The 19,201-nt window shown below is 39.8% G+C and overlaps 1 protein-coding gene across 1 annotated transcript in view; it reads left to right on the top strand.

Moving 5' to 3' along the window:
• Nucleotides 1-13,140, top strand: part of DUSP22 (dual specificity phosphatase 22) — a 144,629-nt gene extending 131,489 nt beyond the window's left edge. Inside the window, exon 7 of the mRNA XM_077492108.1 lies at nucleotides 11,681-13,140. Within this exon, the coding sequence (XP_077348234.1) occupies nucleotides 11,681-11,869 (189 nt within the window). The 3' untranslated portion in view covers nucleotides 11,870-13,140. The remainder of the gene's footprint in view (nucleotides 1-11,680) is intronic.
• The last annotated feature ends 6,061 nt before the right edge of the window (nucleotides 13,141-19,201 follow it).

Raw genomic sequence — 19,201 nt, 5'->3', positions numbered from 1 at the left:
GCAGGCTTATTCAGTTGCAGGGAAAGAAATCCCAGTGGGTATTAAAGCACACTCCACTAGAGCTATGGCAGCCTCCCATTCAGAAAGAGCGGGAGCAATGCCAGAGCAGCAACATGGTCCAGCTACTCCACTTTCGTAAAACACTACAGAGTGGATCTGGTGTCGGCAGGTGAGCAGACCTTTGGGCGAAAGGTTTTGCAAGCTGTAGTCCCACCCTAACTGGTAAGTGCTCGCTTATCCTCTCATAGTGGCTGTCCTGAAAGACGATGAGGGAAAATTAGAGTTACGCTTACCGGTAACGTCTTTTCCAGTAGTCTTTCAGGACAGCCCTAGTTCCCACCCGAAAATTGGGGGGGGGGGGGGGGAGTCTTACAAAAGACCAGAGCGCAGCAAGATAATGGTATTTGATAAATATGTTATTAATGTGTTCTTGTGTCTCCCCAGCTGGCCGGAGGTATTCTCGATATAAACTGAGGTCCGGCAGGGGAAGTAAGAATTTATGGGCTGGCGCAGTGTTTCCAGAGGAAGAGGAGGAGTCTATCTCTCATAGTGGCTGTCCTGAAAGACTACTGGAAAAGACGTTACCGGTAAGCGTAACTCTAATTTTTGGTCTCATCACTCCAAATGACTATGCCAGAAGAATTGAGGCTTGTCTCTGTGCTGTTTGGCGTATTGTAAGCAGGATACGTTGCGACATTTGCGTAGCAATGGCTTTCTTCTGGCGACTCGACCATGCAGCCCATCTTTCTTCAAGCGCTTCCTTATTGTGCATCTTGAAACAGCCACATCACATGTTTTCAGAAAGGTCTGTATTTCACCTGAGTTTTTCTTTGCATACCCAACAATTTTCCTGGCAGTTGTGGCTGAAATTTTAGTTGGTCTACCTGACCATGGTTTGCTTTCAACAGAACCCCTCATTTTCCACTTCTTGGTTAGAGTTTGAACACTGCTGATTGGCATTCTCAATTCCTTGGATATATTTTGTAGCCCTTTCCTGTTTTATACAGTTCAACTACCTTTTCCTGCAGATCCTTTGACAATTCTTTTGCTTTCCCCATGACTCCGATTCCAGAAAGGTCAGTCCAGCACTGGATGAAAGATGCAAGGGTCTGTCGGGACCTTTTATACACATACACTAAATTACAAGCAACCAGATCACAGGTGAGGATGGTTACCTTTAGTAGCCATTCAAACTCCATTTGTGTCAACTTGTGTGCATGTTATAAGGCCAAAATCCCCAGGGTATGTAAACCTTTGATCAGGGTAATTTGGGTAGTTTCTGTTGCCATAATGATTTAAAAAGAGTAAACATAGTTTATTGATGATAAATGGCTTCAGCCAAAAACTAACCATGAGTGAAAGAAATGTTTGTGTTATTCATATTCTCTGAAAAATGGCCAAGAAATCATAAATTCTGCCAGGATATGTAAACTTTTGAGTACAACTGTATTGGCCACTTATTAACAATGTTTTACTCCACTCACAGCGCTGGCCCTTCAATGATAATCTATTTCCATCAAAAATCAATCTATAAAGCGATTATTTTGTTCTTGTGTATAAATAATATATACATATGTGCAACCGATATAGTAAAACAACATAAAGTGCTATTATTATAAGTCCCAAAATAAATATTCATCTGTTCATCAAGTGTTTTCAAATAATTTGTGTTTAAAGTGCTTCAGACTTTCAATAAGACATCATTAAGGTGCTCCCTATACAAAATGCTTCAGTGCAGCTCCTATGATTTCTCAATGCTTCATGCAGCACTCTGTGCTCTGACACTCAAAGTCTGACTTTGTGCTTTTCAGCCACAGGGTAGTCACAGCAAATATTGATTTGATTTAAAAAAAAAAAAAAATCTGTTTGCTAACTTTGCATTTAGTAAATTGATAAAAAGAATGAACAATTAAAATACACACTTTTGAAAGCATTCTTGGTTTACATCATTTTTTTTTACACCTTCACTTGCACAGTCCACATATATACATATACATTTTATAATATATATATATATATATATATATATATATATATATATATACACACACACACGCCTTAGTATGTTGGTGTCTGACAATTATTCATGCACTATATATACACATCAGTAAGGCAAATATTACTACCACTATATATCCATATGTCGTTTAATTTGACCCTCTCAATCTGTCATATTTTACATTTTTTGTTGACAACCAAAAATGCTGCCAAAATGCTTGATCAGCTGTGCCTTCGTTCCCCCTAATTAGAAACTTCCTCACAGAGGCATGGTTACAGCTCTATCTTCTCTAGCCCAAGAAGCATCAAAGGTTCCTCCGCCATGTTCCCCTGGTGACATTATCACACCATGTAATAATAAAAATGATGATTACATTTCTTTAGATTAAATATAATTACCATTGCTATAACTGATCTTGTATGTAGTGTTTTTAAAATCATATACAAAACATAGTATATAATAACTTTTATTATAGTTAACGGGGCAGTAAGAAATCTGCTTGAGTGGAAATCTGGGCTCCAGAAAAATAAAATACCATGAATCATGCGTTTTTTTGAATTTTTTTGTTTTATTGCATATCACAAGTGGAGGATACTATTCCCACCATAGATCAGTAACCCACCCTAACCGTAATACCACTAGTCTATTTGACAATGTGCGTATCATTTGGGATTTCTGTGACAAGCAGCTAAGGCCTAATGTACACGGGACACTGAGGCAACTTCTTCTGAACAATTTTTTTATTTTTTTTTTGGCAGCTTGAAACCGGAGTTTAAAAATGCCAGTTTAGTCGCGTTTAGTGGTGATTTGCCACGTTTGCTTCTAGGAGTGTTTATTTAAGATAACTTCATAAGACCCTCCAAAAGCACAAAAAAAAACCCCAGTATTTAACTGTTTAAGCTGTTCTATGAGACCAGAGTGAGTAGCAGCAGTGTACTTGTATCTGCCTCAATCTTGGGGCTTTTACTATGGATCCCATAATGAGCATATGTGAGGAAAAAAGGCAGATTACATTTCATGCAACTATGCTTGTCGGGGTCAACTGGTTCAAATCTAATGTCCTATAGGTCAAATTTGAGTAATACTTTGGCTAACAGCAATGCTAGTGGTGTATGGGATTGGATCATTTTTTATGTAACAAAAAATAGGGCACCTTTAAAAACACTTCTAAACTAAAACACGGCTAAACGCCGGTACACGTTTAGACACGTTTGGCGTCTGAAACATCAAAAACTTCAGTGTCTGAACTCATTTTTTTGCCTTCAAAGAAATGCCTCTAAACGCAACTGCCTAAAAACAAGATTAACCACTTACGGACCGCCCGCTGCAGTTTTACAGCAGCTGTTTGAAGGAAGATATTGTTATGGCAGCAGCTAGCTGCCATAACTCCAATAGCCCCTTCTTCAGCAGGCGGTCCGCTACAAGACAAAAGTGGTCTCTGCAGCGGATTTGAAAAGTCGCATTTTTTAAAGATTTTTTTAAAAAAAATTTTTTTTTTTTTATTGCATTTTAGTCTAAATATGAGATCTGAGGACTTTTTGAACCCAGATTTGAAGGACCTGTCATGCTTTTTTCTATTACAAGGGATTTTTATATTCCTTGTAATAGGAATAAAAGTGACAATTTTTTTTTTTTTTTAAACAGTGTAAAAATAAAAAGGTAAAATAATGATAATAAAAAAAAGTTTAAACACACCCCGTCCTGCCGAGCTCACGCGCAGAAGTGAGTGCATACTTGAAAACAGTGTTCAAACCACACATGTGAGGTATCGCGCGATCGGTAGAGCAAGAGCAATAATTCTAGCCCTAGACCTCCTCTGTAACGCAAAACATGCAACCTGTAGAATTTTTTTAAACGTCGCCTATGGAAATTTTTAAGGGTAAAAATTTGTCGCCGTTCCTTGAGCAGGCACAATTTTGAAGTGTGACATGTTGGCTATCAATTTAGCATAACATTATCTTTCACAATAGAAAAAAAACTTGGCTAATTTTTCTGCCGTAGTATTTTTTTATTCAGAAAAGTGAATTTTTTTTTTTTTTTAAAGTGAGCTTGTAAGACCGCTGCGCAAATACAGTGTGAAAAAAAGTATTGATGACTGCCATTTTATTCTATAAGGTGTTAGGAAAAAAATATATAATGTTTGGGGGTTCTAAGTAATTTTCTAGCAAAGAAAACGGTTTTAAAAATGTAAACGCCAAAATCTCAAAACGAGGCTGGTCCTTAAGTGGTTAAACAAACCTGTGTACATGTACACATAGGATAACATTGGATGAGTTCAGGGGCAGCTGAAAAAAGCATCCAACTGCCTCTGAACGTCCATTTACCAGCAGTAGTGTACATGAGGCCTTACATGATGGTGAAGGCCAATGCCGCGGCCAGCAGTGGTAGATGATTGTTTTACTGTGTGGCTGGTGCGGAGTGAGCGATGCCCGGATTGTGCTGGACAAGCAGACCACAGTTGTACAGGACTTGCTGTGGAAGCAGATATTCTGGGTGTCCACTGTTTGGAGGCCTGGTTGTTGCCATTGAATGTCCTTGAGTCCAAGGAGTGGGTGCACATGATACAGTGTTATTCACCTTAGGAGTGCAGAGAGCTGAGGTGCCGGCTGATATGGAGAGCAGTATTCCCGTCATCCTGGGCACTGGAGTAAATCAGTGAAGAGAGCTCAATGTGTGGAACGATACAACAACCTGCAGACTAGAGCAATTCCAGAGGCGTTGAATGAAGATAAGTGGATTGGGGCTTCTAGTGATAGCCAGGACAAAGTACAGGCAAGCCAAGCAAGCTTGAGCAGTGGACAAGGAATGTACTGTAAATGTATGGGTAAGTGTGGATGGAAGCTGGGGAGAAGATGTGACAGACCCAGACAGGGAAGAAAGCTGGACTGAGAGCAGGGCTTGGTTGCCTTGGACCCAAACTTATTCTTCCCAGCTTGTTCCCTGGATGGGAAAATGGGTGAGCTACAGATTTGCATTGCGCAGCCGAGAGACATGGGAGAGTGTTGTGCACTCATCTTTTCACAAACTTGGCTTCACAGGCTTCTGTTCAGACCTGATGGGATGCAAGCATCGCATAAGAAGTGCAGGGCGAGGGCCTGTTTATGTACATCAGGGATGGCGTCAGAGCAGTTAAGCTGGATTTGCAGGGTACACCAGACTTGATAAAATGTTGCCCCTTTTATCTCCCAAGAGAATTTATTATTAATTTTTATTTCTGTGGTGTATATCCCATCTGACACATTGTAAAGTTGCACGCAGTTGATCTGAGTCTGTGAATGCTCAAATGGTACAGAAGTACTTTGACAGAGTTTTGTATAGTGGCAGGTGACTTTAATAAAGCAGAATTGAGACCAGTGCTGCCAATGTTTCAACATCATGTCGAGCTCCCCACAAGGGGAAGAATAACTTGAACCACATTTACACTAATATGCCTGGTGGGTTTAAGGCTAACTCTCACCCCCCACTTGCCCACTTGGAACTATCGGACCATATATCAATCTCTATGGTACCTTCTTACTCACAGGATATTAGAAGAAACCCGTACTAAGGACTGATGGAGCAATTAACACCTTACGTTAAAAGAACCGGGTGATAGTTATTTAGGGATGCTGCTACCACAGGCATTAAGCAAGACATCGCAACGTGCAAAAAGGAATTTCATGGAGGTGGGTGTGGCTTAAACCATGCTACATATTGCACGTGAGGGGAAAAGTGTTGGGTGTCAGCGCCGCAATACAAAAAAACAATTTGTTGATAATATACCAATGCTGTACCTAAAATTAGAAGAAACTAATAACAAAGCAAAAATATATATATAAAGGGCGCAAAGCAATCAATACAAAAATCAAATGTCAAATTAATAATATACACTGTATCTAATTAATAGAGTGCACAATAAAATCATCAGATAAACCATATTGCAAGTGGCTTACATGGGGTGTGGTTTTATAGAGTGTGAGATGACTTGCATAGTGAAGAATGTAGTAATGTTAAATAGGGAATGTACAGTGCGGAGTGCATGGCGGTGGGTAGTATGTGCAGGAGAGGAGTGCAGCATGTATGAAGGTGGGTATAATGTGCATGTGAGGAGTGTGGCATGTACAGCAGTGAGTAGTATGTGCAGGATGGTGTCAGTAGTTCTTTATTTTTATTTTTTTACAATTTTTATTTTTTGTTTTTCACAATGATTGTCAGTAGAGTCAGTAGAGCAGTGCGTCAGTAGTTTTGTTTTTATTATTTTTTACAATTGTTTATTATTTTCTTTAATTTTTTTTTATATTTTTTTCACAGTGCTTCTTATGTGGCGGTGATGGTGCCAGTAGTTTATTTATTTATTTTTTTTACAATAATTTTTTTTTGGGGGGGGGAGGGGGTTTGCTCAGTGGACAGCGTTGGTAGGGCAGGGGGGTGGTGCCAGTATTTTTTTTTTTTTTTTTTTTTTTTTTACAATTTTTTTTTTTTTTTTTTTTTTACAATTTTTTTTTTTTTATATATATTTTTTTTTAATCAACACTGTTGGGGGGAGGGGGACTTTGGTAAGATATATCAGGGGTCTAAATGAAACCCTGACATCTCCCCTTTGAGACAGGGAAAGAGCTTGAGGACATTGAAGATGAATGGACAGAAGACAGCGGCTCTTGTCCGTTCATCAATTGAGCAGAGTAGACACAGAGGTTACTCTGCTCAGTTTTCACAGGACACAGGAGCGATCTTGCTCACTGTGTCCAATTCACAAAAGGAAGGGGTCGGTAAGTGACTGGTCCCTTCCTCCACTCCATACTGACAGAATCCCACAGCCTGCAGGATCAATGCAGCAGGAGGGACAGCTGTGATCACCAATCTCCCTGAATAGCTTTTTAGCCGACAGCCGTGGAAGGGGGGAGAGGAGAAGCGGCTGTCAGTTATACAGGGAGATCGGTGCAGCAGGAAGGACAGCTGTGAACACCGATCATCCCTGACGGTGAACCAGGGGACAATACAGGATCAGCCCCGCAGCCGGGATATTGGGCAGCACTTGCGGGTGTCCGGGAGCTGCCCCCCAAAATGTGGGAGGTTCCCGCCCTTCGTGGGAGATTTGGGATGTCTGTTAAGCCAAATGTAGATGAGCATTGCTGTGTTGCAATACATGATATATGGCATACATGAGTAAGGCCCCTTTCACACATACGGACAGTATGTCCGTATTTCATCCATCCGTTTGCGTATGAAATACAGACATACATGCATTCCTATGGGATAGCGGGTGTCTGCGGATTCAGTAGAGCTAAAACCATGAGCAAGACGATCCAGTCAGCTACAGGTTTTAAAAAAGACAGACTGGTGCAAGGGAAGGTGTGGCCTCTTATCAGAAGAATTTATGGGATTTTTGCCTGTTTTGATCATCTAAATATGATGAGATTACTAAATTATCTATCCTACCCAGGGATACGGATGCTTTAACTGACAATTGCGTCATACAACGCTGTACCCAAACAAAATTAATGTCCTTATTTTTCCCACTAATAGCTTTCTTTTGGAGGTATTTGTAGTCTGCAGTCTTTATTTGTTACGCTATAAAAAAGCGTCAATTTTGAAAAAAAATAAATAATAATTTTTACTTTCTGCTATAAAACGTTTCCAAAAAAAAAAAAGTATTTATCCATTTAGGCCAATTTGTAAAAAAAAAAAAAAAAAAAATCCTAATAAGCGTATAGTTGATTGGTTTGCAAAAAAGTTAGCGTCTACAAAATGGGGGATAGATTTATGGCATTTTTATTATTTATTTTTTAACTAGTAATGGCAGCGGTCAGTGATTTTTAGCAGGACTGTGACATTGCAATGGACAGATCGGACAGCTAATGGACATTTGACACTTTTTTGGGAACAGGTAACATTACTACAGTAATTGTTGCTAAAAATATGCACTGTTATTGTACTAATGACACTGGCAGGGAAGGGGTTAACATCAAGGGGTTAACTGTTTTCACTCACTGTGTGTTCTAACTAACTGCAGAAAGACTTGATCTGTGTGATCTCCCCTGTCAGAACCGAGTTCTGCAACTGCAGGGAACGATCGCTGATGGCCGGTGGACATCTAGGTCACTGGACACACTCATTGGCTCCATCCATGACCAATGGGAGCGTGTACCAACGGACCGCAGTGTACGAGCCCTACCTACACCTATGGCGATTTGCGCAGCAGACTCAACCTGCTGCAGTATAACTGCGGCCGCTGATCGGCAAGTGGTTGAAGAGATTGTAAAGGTAAAAATAACATGCTTTTACTTACCTGCCCTGTGGAATTGCACAGAGCAGCCATGAACATCATCTTCTGGTGGCCCCTGCCAGCACTCATGGCTCCTCCTCTCCGTCCAGTGCCCCCCTGGAAGCTACTTCTCATGGGGGCACTTGTGCATGCTCACCCCCCCCCCCCTGCTCCCTTGTCACTGACTTTGATTGACAGCAGTGGGAGTCATTGACTCCCGGTGCCCCAGCAAAGCCAGTGGGACCCAGAAGTGAGGGTAGAGAAGAGCTGCAGATGTGCACAGTGCTGGATCAAATGAGGGCTCAAGTAAGTAAAAGGGGAGATGAGGGGGGATGCTGATGCCCAAATATGTTTTACCTTAATGCAAGGAATGCATTAAGGTAAATTAGGCTTTAGAGCCACTTTAAGGTTTCTGCTCAGGATGTGCATTTAGACTTGCTAAGGGTTAATTTCCGGAAAGCTGCAGGGCCTGATAAAATTGCAGGGATTATTTTAAAGAAATGTTTCTATCAATTGGAAGATGTCTTTATGGAAATCTTTAATGCTTTCTTAGGCTAGGTTCACACATGTAGTATGTGTTTTGCAGTACGTTTGCAGAAACGCACTATGGTCCATTTTATATTAGTTCCTAGAGGTCACGTTCACATCTATGCAGTTTCCACTGGTGTGTTTTTTGGAAAGGTGTAGATACTTCAATGGAATAGCAATTCATTTTTGAGGCTCATTTTTCGTCATGTTCTAACTGAACATGCACAGCTAGCCTTAGATCAGAAGGTAGTGTCTTTTTGCCAGAAAACATCAGTAATTGTCTGAGTTCCTAAGAAATCTATTTGTTCTTGTCTTAATGACTATCGTCCTGTGACTCTTCCCCAAATGTAACAAGATGTTTTGAGAAGTTCATTTTAAACCACATTAAAAACTGTATTCCAACAGGGCTGGATAGCTACCAATTTGCCTTTAGAGCTAATCGATCCACAGAAGATGCTATTGCATTAGCCTTACATTCTGTACTGACCCATTTAGAAAGTAAAAACAGTTATTTTTGTATGCTTTTTATTGATTTTAGATAAGCATTTAATACAATCATGCAGATGAAACTTCTTGCCAAGTTAAATTTGCAGGGACCGTGCCCAACCCTTTGTAACTGAATTGTGGATTTCTTGGCCGATACACAGCAGAGGGTAAAGGTTGCCAATTCTAAGACCCTTTTTGTTTACTTTATATACAGTACTTGTGATTGTGTCTTCATCTTCAAGGTTAAACTCTGTTCTAAAATCTGCTGATGGCACCATGTTAGTTGAGAAAATAAGGGGTGGTGACAAGGCTACATATCAGCAGGATATTGAAAACGTGGTGGATTGGTGCAGACAATAATTTTGAGTGCTCTTTTGCCTCAACATATAAGCTTTGTGGAGGGATCAGAGGCATCCCACAGTTCTTTTATCTACTTCAGCAGTAGGTACTTGTAATCCTTCAGAACCTAACTTCTATTCAGCCTGTAGGGCTCAAAATTTGAAGTCCACTAAGCCTTCCGAAGAGCCTTCATAATGAAGTTGTGAACCCACTTCTACAAGTAGGAATGTGAATCCAGATGGATCTTTGTGGAGTTTGCCTAGCAATTGAGTGTTCGCAATGCCTTTATTAGCCCACAGGCTTTGTGTCTGGCACTTCCTTCTGTTGCCTCCCAATGTCTCTCTTGTGCTACTGCAAAAAAACAGTGCAACGTCATTGGTTTTTTTTTTTTTTTTTTTGGAAGGGGTTCCCCTCACCCCATGTCAGAGTGGGTTTCCAGAGTTGTAACCCATGTGGACTCGCACACCCTTTGAAGGCACCTGCTGCTTTTTGGAGCACTGGATCTTGTGTCTACCTCAGTGCCATTTCTACCCATTGTGGGTTTTTCAGACAACCTTCCTTGAATTTTTCAGCTTTTTGTACCCTTGGAAACATTGTATTGGTTTCTGGTTCTCCTCAACCTGTGAGAACAGCAAAAAAATCTTAGTTGTTGCTAGCTTGTGTATTTGATTTACTTTTTTCTCTCAATAAAAAGAAAATCTTTATGATTTTCTTTCAGCTGTTCTGTTACAAGCTGTCTATATGTAAAGTAAAACTAAGTTTTTGACCTATTTTGCAGTCATACTGGACCTAAGAAATGGTGATGATAATGCCTTTAACTCTGGCGCAGGGGGAATGGTTTTTCTTAGTAAACAAAAAAAAAAAACCCACACTCAAAAACAACACAAGGTCACAACAATGAATAGAACAAGACACAATGACAAAATTACCAATAACAGCAATTAGCACCCATAAAACTATACTCTAATAAACAACCCATACAATTAAAATACAACATAGAATAAATAATTAGAAAATCAAACTACCAAAATGCAAATACACTGCTTTCTCTAGCATGACCCAAATAATAATTAACCTAATCCAGATTTAAATCTTCACCTCCAGCCCTCACAGAGGAGAATTATATAACTTGATAGCCACAGGCAAAAAATGATTTTCTGTGGTGCATCGTGGTTATAACAAACCTGTTAGTGATGGTACTGCAGCCTGACAAGTGTATTGTGGAGTGGGTGGGAGAAGTTGTCCAAGATTGAACGTACCTCAAACAACATTCTCCTCTCCAACCCTGTTCTTGAAGACTCCAACTTCAATCCAACAACCTGACTGGCCTTACGAATCAGTTTGTTGAGTCTGTTGGTGTCGGCCACCCTAAGCCTGCTTCCCCAGCATGCCACTGCATACAGGAGAGTGCTGGCAACCACAGATTCATAAAACATCTTCAGCATCATCTTACAGATGTTAAAAGACCTCAGTCTACTCAAAAAATAGAGGCGGCTCTGGCCCTTCCTTTAGAGCAGTGGTTCTTAACCTCAGACCTCAAGTACCCCCAACAGGCCAGGTTATGGAAATGTCTCTTCGATAAAATAGCTGTCCAAAATACCAAGCCATTGACTCTGATTTAATGCACCTGTGCAAGATAAAGAAAAACCTGCAAACTTGGCCTTTTACCTTCTCAAATCCACATAAATCGATTTGTTTTGACCCCTGCGAGTAAATGTACTGCCCATGTAATAACCCCATAGGTCTAGATTGGCCTTTGACCAGCTGGCCAAATGTGATAACCATTATTTAAGATTCTAGATGTCTTGTTTTAAATGCTAAAAAAGTCAATGTGGCATATTTATAAAGTGGTGAATGTGGTACTCAGCAAATATTCACTGCAGGTGAATCAAGTACTGTAATTTAAAATGCATGCAACAGGAAGATACACATGCAGTTAAAGTTTGGTGAATATCTATATTACTGCTATATAAATATAACCTAATCATTTAAAAGTGCATACAGACTACAAGCAGTACATGTTTTCATACATACCTTAGTTTATCTGCTGCTTAAATATTATTTCACCAATCTTAATCTTCTAGCACCGAGTATGGTTGAAGGAGACCTATGGAGAAAGTCCTTTCCTGGATGAGGAGGAAGCCAAGCAACTTGTAGCCAAACATAAGCAGAGGGAAGAAGAGTCCAGCGCTGCAAGCTCGAGCAGACAGTGGAGCAGTCATTTAACCTCTCTCTCTTCCATGGCATACAGCAATTACACAACAGAAACATAATTTTTTTCACTGTAGCACGTGTGTTTACTGTCTAAATTACTTGTCACCACTAAAAAGTATAAAAGCAGACACCACATTGGTGACTGACAATTGTTGATACAGAATTGGTTGGATATGAGTTAAGAGGTCTTAAGAACACAAATTAATGTGTATATTCCTGCAAAGATGAGTATCATTTTGCTGAATTGCAATTTGAGTCAGGATTGAATCTAGTCTGTCACATGAAGAGGGTGAATTCCACTACTGTTGTGTATTCTTGGCATCCTGGCACTTTATTACATATCTCCTTAACGCGGGTCTCCCTAAAAGCTTTGATATTAGTAAGCACTGTTTTATGGCTTTACTGTGCTTCTGTTTTTAACATATATTTTAACGTTTTCTACCTCAATATGCCATTTGTTTGTATATTTACCAAGCTAAACCACTTCCCAATTGCATCCTTAACCAACGACAAAAATGTTGAGTGGAAATTTCTCAGGTAGTACAGTGTCCAATAGTAGTGATTTTACTGTTCTCCTGCAAGACCAATCTGAAGTGTAAACATATGGTGCCACAATAGACTCAGGTAATGTAGACGTCAAGTGTTCTTTTTCCTATTGGCTGCTTTCAAAAGCTAACCATTCTTTTAGTGAAAGAAAAGGTGGCCACACAATATCTGTAAGGAGTTATTGTATTGAGATCATGCACTTTATATAATAAGCAAGAACTTAGTTTAAAAACATATATCTAGGTAAACGTAGCCCACCATGCTTCGAATTGTAGAGCACATAGAACTGTGGGATAGCGCCATAATTGGAGACAAATTTGTGTATTATTACTTTTGTGGTTACTAAGAATTTATGCATAAAAATGGCAGGGAAATATCACGTGCTAGTTAGGACTTTGCACTATATTATAAAGAATACTGAAGGATGACAGCCACATTTCCAGACTTAATAATGAAGTTAGGAAAGTTGCTGTACTCTGATCATTCACATGCCACCTTATGGTCTTTCATCGTTAGGTCACACGTATGGCAGTTTGATCAGACAATACTGAAGGCTTTGTGTAAAACTTGAACTGGGCATCGAGAGCATCTTTTCTTCATGTGCTATGTGGTTATTAAACTGAAAGGATACATATATTCCTCTGGATAATTGTTTCTATATAAATACAAGCCATGTTAAAATGTTTTTACATTCCCACTGTTATACATGTGGACTGTTATTGTGTGAATTTTTTTTTTCATATAGGAAAGGTGGATCCAAATAAAACAAACTGTATTCTGTCAATGTGTGGACTTTTCTGACATTTTATTTTATCTCCATCATGGTTTTTGGTCTATAACCAAAACTGAACCTAAAACTGCAATATGTTTGGGTGGACTGACCCTTTAAAGAAGAAATTCCTAACTGAATGACATTTCACTTGTTGAAGCACTTTGTATAATTTTTTTTTTATTTTATTATATGCCATTTGAATCCTTTCTTCATTCTTTGCAGCAGCAATAGGGCTGATTTACAAAAACCGGAGAGTACAAAATCTGGTGCAGCTGTGCATGGTAGCCAGTCACCTTCTAACTTTAGCTTATTCAATTAAGCTTTGACAAAAAAAACTGGAAGCAGATTGGTTTCTATGCAGAGATGCACGAAATCTTGCACTCTCCAGTTGTATTAAAGCAACCCCTGTCTATATGCATGCATTTTAGTGATCGCTGCATGGCAATTCTCACAATGGGCTTCTGAATAGTGACAACAGTGGAACATGCTTGCCTAATATGTTCTGAAATGGCCTCTTGGCTCCATTGGAAGCCTGTGTGACTAGATATGCCAGTGAATTACAGTGAAACTGAATTACAGTGAAATTCACTGGTTTGAATTCCACAATTTAAAACTACAACCATGATCAACAGTCTCGGGTAAATACTTTGAATCAGACAAGCAACAAAAGCAATGATATTGATAATGTCAGCAACATGAGTTTTTTTTTTAATGTACATCTAAGGTTGAAAATCATAAAATGTTTTACCCAGTTCAGCTATCACACTTGTATATCCCTTTATGGACCAGAGCAATTTTTACATTTCAGCTCTAGGCCTACTGATGAGGAATGACATCGTTTTTGCTAAAGGATGACAAAGATCTAGATACTTCGTTTTTTTTTTTGTAAAAATTTGTTAGTGATGGCCTAATCGAGAGAGAAAACCATGTTCCACACCTAGGGGACACCAGCTCGATATATAATGGAAAAATAAGTATTGTAGAAGATGGGCTACTAAATTGTAATCCTCATGGTTCAGGTAAAACACACACACACACACACACACACACGAGATATAGTTAGTAATTTCATATTAGCATGCATTCAAACATATTTACAGTAAACTGTCCCCAGCGGGAAAAAAAAAAAACACACGCACACTCCACGTCACAAAAACGTACCTTTTAACATTGAATGTGTTGTGGGGAGACCAAACAAGGAAAAAGACATTCTACCTCACTGATATGGAGCATATGAGAAACTTGGTCACCATGTATAGTGTGGGCTATAGTAAAAGACACACCTAATGTGAATAAATAAAGCACACATAAGTAAGAGACCAGCGTTCCCATTTCACTAGCCATGTTGACAACAGCACATGAGATGGTCAGACAGCATAAGTGCTGCTTCACTAACCTGTATAGAGGTGTGACAGGAGCACATAAGTTCAAACTCTAGTAGAAAAAAACTGAGCTAGAAGTTTGCATCTAGGTACAACATTAATCGGAGTTAATGCACCTATAAACCACATCAAAAGAGAGAAAGAAGCCGATAAATATCCTCTCACCAAATAAACCATGCAGACACTCACCATTAGGAAAGAAAAAAGATACACAAACTCACCACAAAGCAAGGAACATTCCATTAGATGTCCGGTCCATCATGTGTAAGAAAGTCTGCACTAGCACCCAAGACATTAAAAAGGAGTCCAACAGAAGATGTGTGTCTGGGTCTCCCGTGAGCCCACTGATCCAGCAAAGCAACCCCCACACAGACCTGCCCTTAAGGCAACCAAAAGAGGGATGGTCACTGCAAACTGGGTGGGTCCTCTCTCAATTGACCAGTTAAAAAAAAAAAATGCATAATGAGGAACTCAAACACACCTGCATAGGGGTTTATCTGGACCATGGCCATAGGGTCATCCCTTCTGCCCTAAAAGCGGAAGTGATGTAATGGTGTGCTAACTGGAAATGATGTCAGAGCTCGGTGGGCAAAGAAAGACAAGGGCTGGCAAACCGCCAGCCAGGTCCAACGCCACAGGATGATAGTCTTTGTACTTAAAAACTTTCTCTGGCAATATTGTATTCAAAAACATATTTTCTATGGAGTCTATAAACAAAAGATGATGGAATGCAATTTTTTTTTCTGATTTCACAAGTAGTAATAAAAAAAAAAAAAGGGTGCCTGTCATTACAAATTCCACATTTATGCTATAATGTCTCCTATGTATAGTATATAATTCTTCCTGACACTACAGGCACTGTTCTGGTTGTCGGGTTACGCTGAATTAGAAAGATCAACACACACTCAAACTATTTAGATGAGCATCAGTTGTCACCAGAACACGTGTCCCAATAGGAAGGGTTAGGGCCCTTTCACACCTGATGTAGTTGGATGTATTTTTGACTGGACTCCATCTGCATAGACCATCCAAAATCCAGGCTATCCTATGGGCTTTTCACACCACTGCAGTGCAGAAAAGTACAGTATTCTGCATTTTTCCACACCGCAAACGTGCAAAATGCATGCAAACGCGCACTGCAAAGCATCACAGTGCACAAAGAAGCCCAAGGAAAGAAATAAGAAGGAAGTGACCTCACAGGACAAATGCAGGTAGAAAGACGCACATCAACTGTATGTAGAACATGTATCAAATGTATACATTGGTAAAAGGAAAAAACATGCAGTTACTTGCAGTTTTTGGTGTGAAAGGGGCCTTGCCCTATATTCCTGTTCTGGGGACATTTGAGCATTTTGGTTACTTTTAGTCCAGGGGACAATGGACACCAAAACAAATCGTGAGCATTATTTACATATTAAATAAAGGCTTCTTTTCAAATTGTGTGCTTTTTCATGCAACACTAAAACAAAAAACCAACAAAAAAGTTTAAATATCAGTGGTTATAAATAGAAAAGTAACAGAAAAAAAAAGAAAGTATGTTAACCACTTGCTTACTGGGCACTTAAACCCCCCTCAGTCCCAGACCAATTTTCAGCTTTCAGTGCTCTCACATTTTGAATGACAATTACTCAGTCATGCAACACTGTAACCAAATGATTTTTTTGTCCTTTTCTTCATACAAATAGAGCTTTCTTTTGGTGGTATTTGATCACCTCTCGGTTTTTTATTTTCTGCGCTATAAATTAAAAAAGACCGAAAATTTTGAAAAAAAATGAATTTTTCTTCGTTTCTGTGACAATTTAGCAAATTAGCAATTTTTCTTCATAAATTTTGGCCACAATTTATACTACTACACATCTTTGGTAAAAATAACCCAAATTTTTGCATATTGTATGATCTGTGTGAAATTTATAGAGTCTACAAGCTATGGTGCAAATCATAAAGATTTGCAAAAAAAGATCACATCTGATGTACTAAGGCCTATCTCCATTCTTGAGACCCTAACAAGCCAGGAAAGTACAAATGCCCCCCAAATGACCCCTTTTTGGAAAGTAGACATTCCAATGTATTTAGTAAGAGGCATATGGTTAGTTATTTTAAGTTGTCATTTTTTCCCACAATTCTTTTCAAAATTACGATTTTTTTTTTTTTTCCACAAAATTTTCATTGCAATAGCTTATTTCTCCCACACAGAATGTGCATACCACAAATAACACCCCAAAATACATTCTCCTACTCCTCCTGAGTATAACGATACCACATGTGTGAGACTTTCGCACAGCCTGACCACATACAGAGGCCTAATTTTGAAGTAGCACCTTCAGGCATTCTAGGAGCATAAATTACACATTTCATTTCTCAACCACCTATTACAGTTTTGAAGGCCCTGGAACACCAGGGCAATGGAAACGTCCAGAAAATGACCCCATTTTGGAAAGCTAACACCCCAATGTATAATCTATGAGGCATAATGAGTCTTTTCAATGGTTCATTTTTTCCAGAAGTTTTCGGAAAATGTGGAAAAAAATGAAAACGCATTTTTTTTTACACAAAGTTGTCCGTTTATAAGATATTTCCAACGCATAGCATTTACATAGCAAAAATAACACCTCAAAATACGTTCTACTACTCCTCCTGAGTATAACGATACCACATGTGTGAGACTTTTACACAGCCTGACCACATACAGAGGCCTAATTTTGAAGTAGCACCTTCAGGCATTCTAGGAGCATAAATTACACATTTCATTTCTCAACCACCTATTACAGTTTTGAAGGCCCTGGAACACCAGGGCAATGGAAACTTCCAGAAAATGACCCCATTTTGGAAAGCTAACACCCCAACGTATAATCTATGACGCATAATGAGTCTTTTCAATGGTTCATTTTTTTCCAGAAGTTTTCGGAAAATGTGGAAAAAAATGAAAACGCATTTTTTTTTTACACAAAGTTGTCCGTTTATAAGATATTTCCAACGCATAGCATTTGCATAGCAAAAATAACCCCCCAAAATACATTCTACTACTCCTCCTGAGTATGGCAATACCACATGTGTGAGAGGTTTACACAGCCTGACCACATACAGAGGCACAACATGCAAGAAACACCATCGGCGTTCCAGGGACACGTAGCCTGCACATACCAAGAATTACACCCCCAAATACATTATGCTAAGCAAAGGGTAAAGAAAAGATTACCTGTGGTTTTAGAAGCGCAGTTGTCCACAGGAGGATATCACTGGTCCAGGCAGCAGGCAGGGACTTGGTCAGCAACAGCGAACACAGTTTTTTAGGCAGCAGGCAGGGATACTGTCCATATTACAGTCCAGGGTCAGTGCAGAGATGTCAGCAGTGCCAAAAATATTGGTCCTGGTAGTAGGCAGGTCCTTGTGGTGTGGTCAGTGCGGCATGATGGCAGTAAGTCCTACAGGCAGCAGACAGAAGTAGAGCCTCGTTCAGGACAGAATGGGGATAGGGGTAGAGGCTTCTCCCTCCCAAATCTCTTTGAAGCCTCCGAGTCTCCAGACCCTAATCTAGGAATAAGAAAACAAAGAAAATTGTTTTCTTCTTCCAGAAAAACTATACTGGAGCCCCTCACATATGTGAGACCCCGTGTTGAATCCCACTAGTCCAGTTGCAGAATACAAGATCAGTCCAAGAGGCAGGCAAATATCGTGGTCAAACAGTCCAAGGTCAGTTCCAGATCAGGCAGAGATATGTACAGAATCGTTAGACAGAAGCATGGTCGAATAACAGTCCAGGGTCAGTTCCAGATCAGGCAGAGGTATGTACAGAATCGTTAGGCAGAAGCATGGTCGAATAACAGTCCAGGGTCAGTTCCAGATCAGGCAGCGGTATGTACAGAATCGGCAGGCATAAGAGTGGTCAAATAACAAGCCAGGGTCAGTTACAGAGCAGGCAGTGGCATAAGGGGTGTGAAGGTGTATGAAGGCAGGAACTGAGGATTATGTTTACCATACTTCACTAAAAATGTATTGAAGTATGGTAACGCCGAAAACAGTCGCCTATACAGAGGCCTGGTTGGGAAGGACATTGTGCACAATAATAAGATGTGTCTCTTCTGACTCCTGCTTTGGTACACACCTTACATCTTTTTTGGCGTCTTTTGCCTGTTGGTGTGGGGGGGATTTTATCCGGAAAGTGGCGCTCGGAGAGTCGACTAACGTCTGATGTGATATTTTCTGGTGGGCCGTTTGGGAAAATAAGGGCTGTGAAAACGTTGCGGTAAATGACATATGAATTATAAATGGCCAATTGAAAAAAATAAATTGCTACTTTTTTGTACCAATGATATGTCTGTCTTGTGACCAGATATGGTTCCATCATTTGGTCGTTGAAGTCGACTCCTCCCATGAACAAATTATATTCGGAAATGCATTTGGGTTTCTTTACGGGGCCATTCCTTCTGGGGATTTCCACGAAGGTATCGTTGTGGATAGAAGATAACATGTATACATCCCTTCTGTCCCTCCACTTCACTGCCAGAACCTCCTTGTTTCTTAGACTTGCGGTTTCTCCTTTCCGCAGCTTCTTGTTCACCAGACTTTGAGGAAAGCCCTTCCGATTCTTTTTTACAGTGCCACATGCTGGCGTCTTCTTCCGGTGAAGGTTGTGGAACAGGGGCAGAGATGTGTAGAAGTTATCTACATAGAGGTGGTAGCCTTTATCCAGT

Source organism: Lithobates pipiens, unplaced genomic scaffold (assembly GCF_037356315.1).
Source record: "Lithobates pipiens isolate NorthernLeopardFrog02 unplaced genomic scaffold, aLitPip1_a1.2 Scaffold_19, whole genome shotgun sequence".
Taxonomy (NCBI): domain Eukaryota; kingdom Metazoa; phylum Chordata; class Amphibia; order Anura; family Ranidae; genus Lithobates; species Lithobates pipiens.
Note: the sequence above shows the minus strand (reverse complement) of the source record. Positions and strands in the feature narration are given on the sequence as shown.